The sequence below is a fragment of the Elephantulus edwardii genome, unplaced genomic scaffold (genome assembly GCF_000299155.1).
Source record: "Elephantulus edwardii isolate Elephantulus edwardi_28Jun2011 unplaced genomic scaffold, EleEdw1.0 scaffold00017, whole genome shotgun sequence".
NCBI lineage: Eukaryota > Metazoa > Chordata > Mammalia > Macroscelidea > Macroscelididae > Elephantulus > Elephantulus edwardii.
Window position 1 is genome coordinate 20,708,072 of NW_006399767.1, and position 1,427 is coordinate 20,709,498.

Here is a 1,427-nt window from a genome sequence, read left to right on the forward strand (position 1 = left end):
TTTATGTTTTTATGTAAAGTCTTCTCATTTTTAAATGCTAGTAATAATTTCAAAATTTCATTTCAATTTCATTAATCCCTAGGTATTTGACATTTATTGAAATGACCGCAACTTATTACATTTTTATTTTCAATTAGTTGGGTAAGGGAGTTCTGGTGACATAGCCTATACTATATGAGTAGAGACCCAGATGTGTACATCAATATCCACATATTGTAGTGCTATCTGTAATAGTCCCAAAATTCTGGGGGAGGGGAGCAAATGTTTACAAATTGTTGTTGCTCTTAGGTACCATTGAGTTGATTCAGACTCAGCAACACTATGTGACTGCATCATAGGATTTTCTAGACCATATTTTCTGTGGAAGATAATCACCAAGTCTTCATTCCTTTGGAGCCACTAGATAGGCTCGAACTACCAAACTTCTAGATAGGAGCCAAACACTTAACTTTTGACACAGTGCTGTAATGTGCCATAAAGTATCCTGCTATATAGCCACAAAAAGGAGTAAATTACTGTTACAGGTAGCAACATGGTTGAATCTGGCAAACAGAGTGCTAAACAAAAGGAAATGTACACAGGAGCAAATTCCTTATGTTTCAATTCTATCTATATGGAGACACAACTATATTTACTTGGAGATACCATTATAGCTATACCTAAATGAAGAAACGTCTATATCTACTTCTAGTGCAGACACTTCTATAGCTACATGTAGATACTTCTGTATCTACATGGAGACACATCCAAATCTATATGGTGACACCTCTACACCCATGTGGATCCAAGGAGATATCCCCGCCACCTTAAATCCATGAACTACAGAAAAAAAAATACTGCTATGCTTTCTTTTCTCCTACCTGGTTAATGTTATTTGGAATATTTGATATCCAGCTATGAAAGAGGCCAGCTTCGAAAGACTCTGTTTTCCTGAGCCACCAACTCCCACTAGCAATGCATTGCCACATGAAGTACGAATGATTCGTGAAATCTGTTTTGAAATAAATAATTTTACAAATGTGATTCAAGTGTTTATATTTTTTTGCACTAAGTAAATAAAAGATTGGGTCATATGTTTCTAGATACAATTAAGAGTCTTTCTTTGTAATTTTCTTGTGTATCTCTGAATCATGAGAATAATTAAGATGAAAGTTACATATTGATTTTCTCCACATAAATTCTGTCCATGTGTATTTATATTTATACTAGTTATAGAACAAATTATCTTTATAAGGTATTCTTAATTATTTTTTTGTGTGTAAGGGATTTTATAATTTTTTTTAATACAGTAAATGGTGAAGCTTTTATTCCTAACCTGCAGAAGATATAAGAAGGAAGTTCGGGGCAGGGGGTGTTTACTTCTCATTAATTTGTATAACACACTGAATCATGTGGATGATGTTGTTGTTGTTGTTGTTATGTGCCAT

General features: G+C 33.7%; 1 protein-coding gene across 1 annotated transcript in view; it reads right to left on the reverse strand.

The window, feature by feature from the left end:
- Positions 1 to 1,427, reverse strand: part of DNAH8 (dynein, axonemal, heavy chain 8) — a 555,032-nt gene that overhangs the window by 225,276 nt on the left and 328,329 nt on the right. The window contains 1 exon segment of the mRNA XM_006882162.1: positions 861 to 991. Coding sequence (XP_006882224.1) covers positions 861 to 991 — 131 coding nt within the window.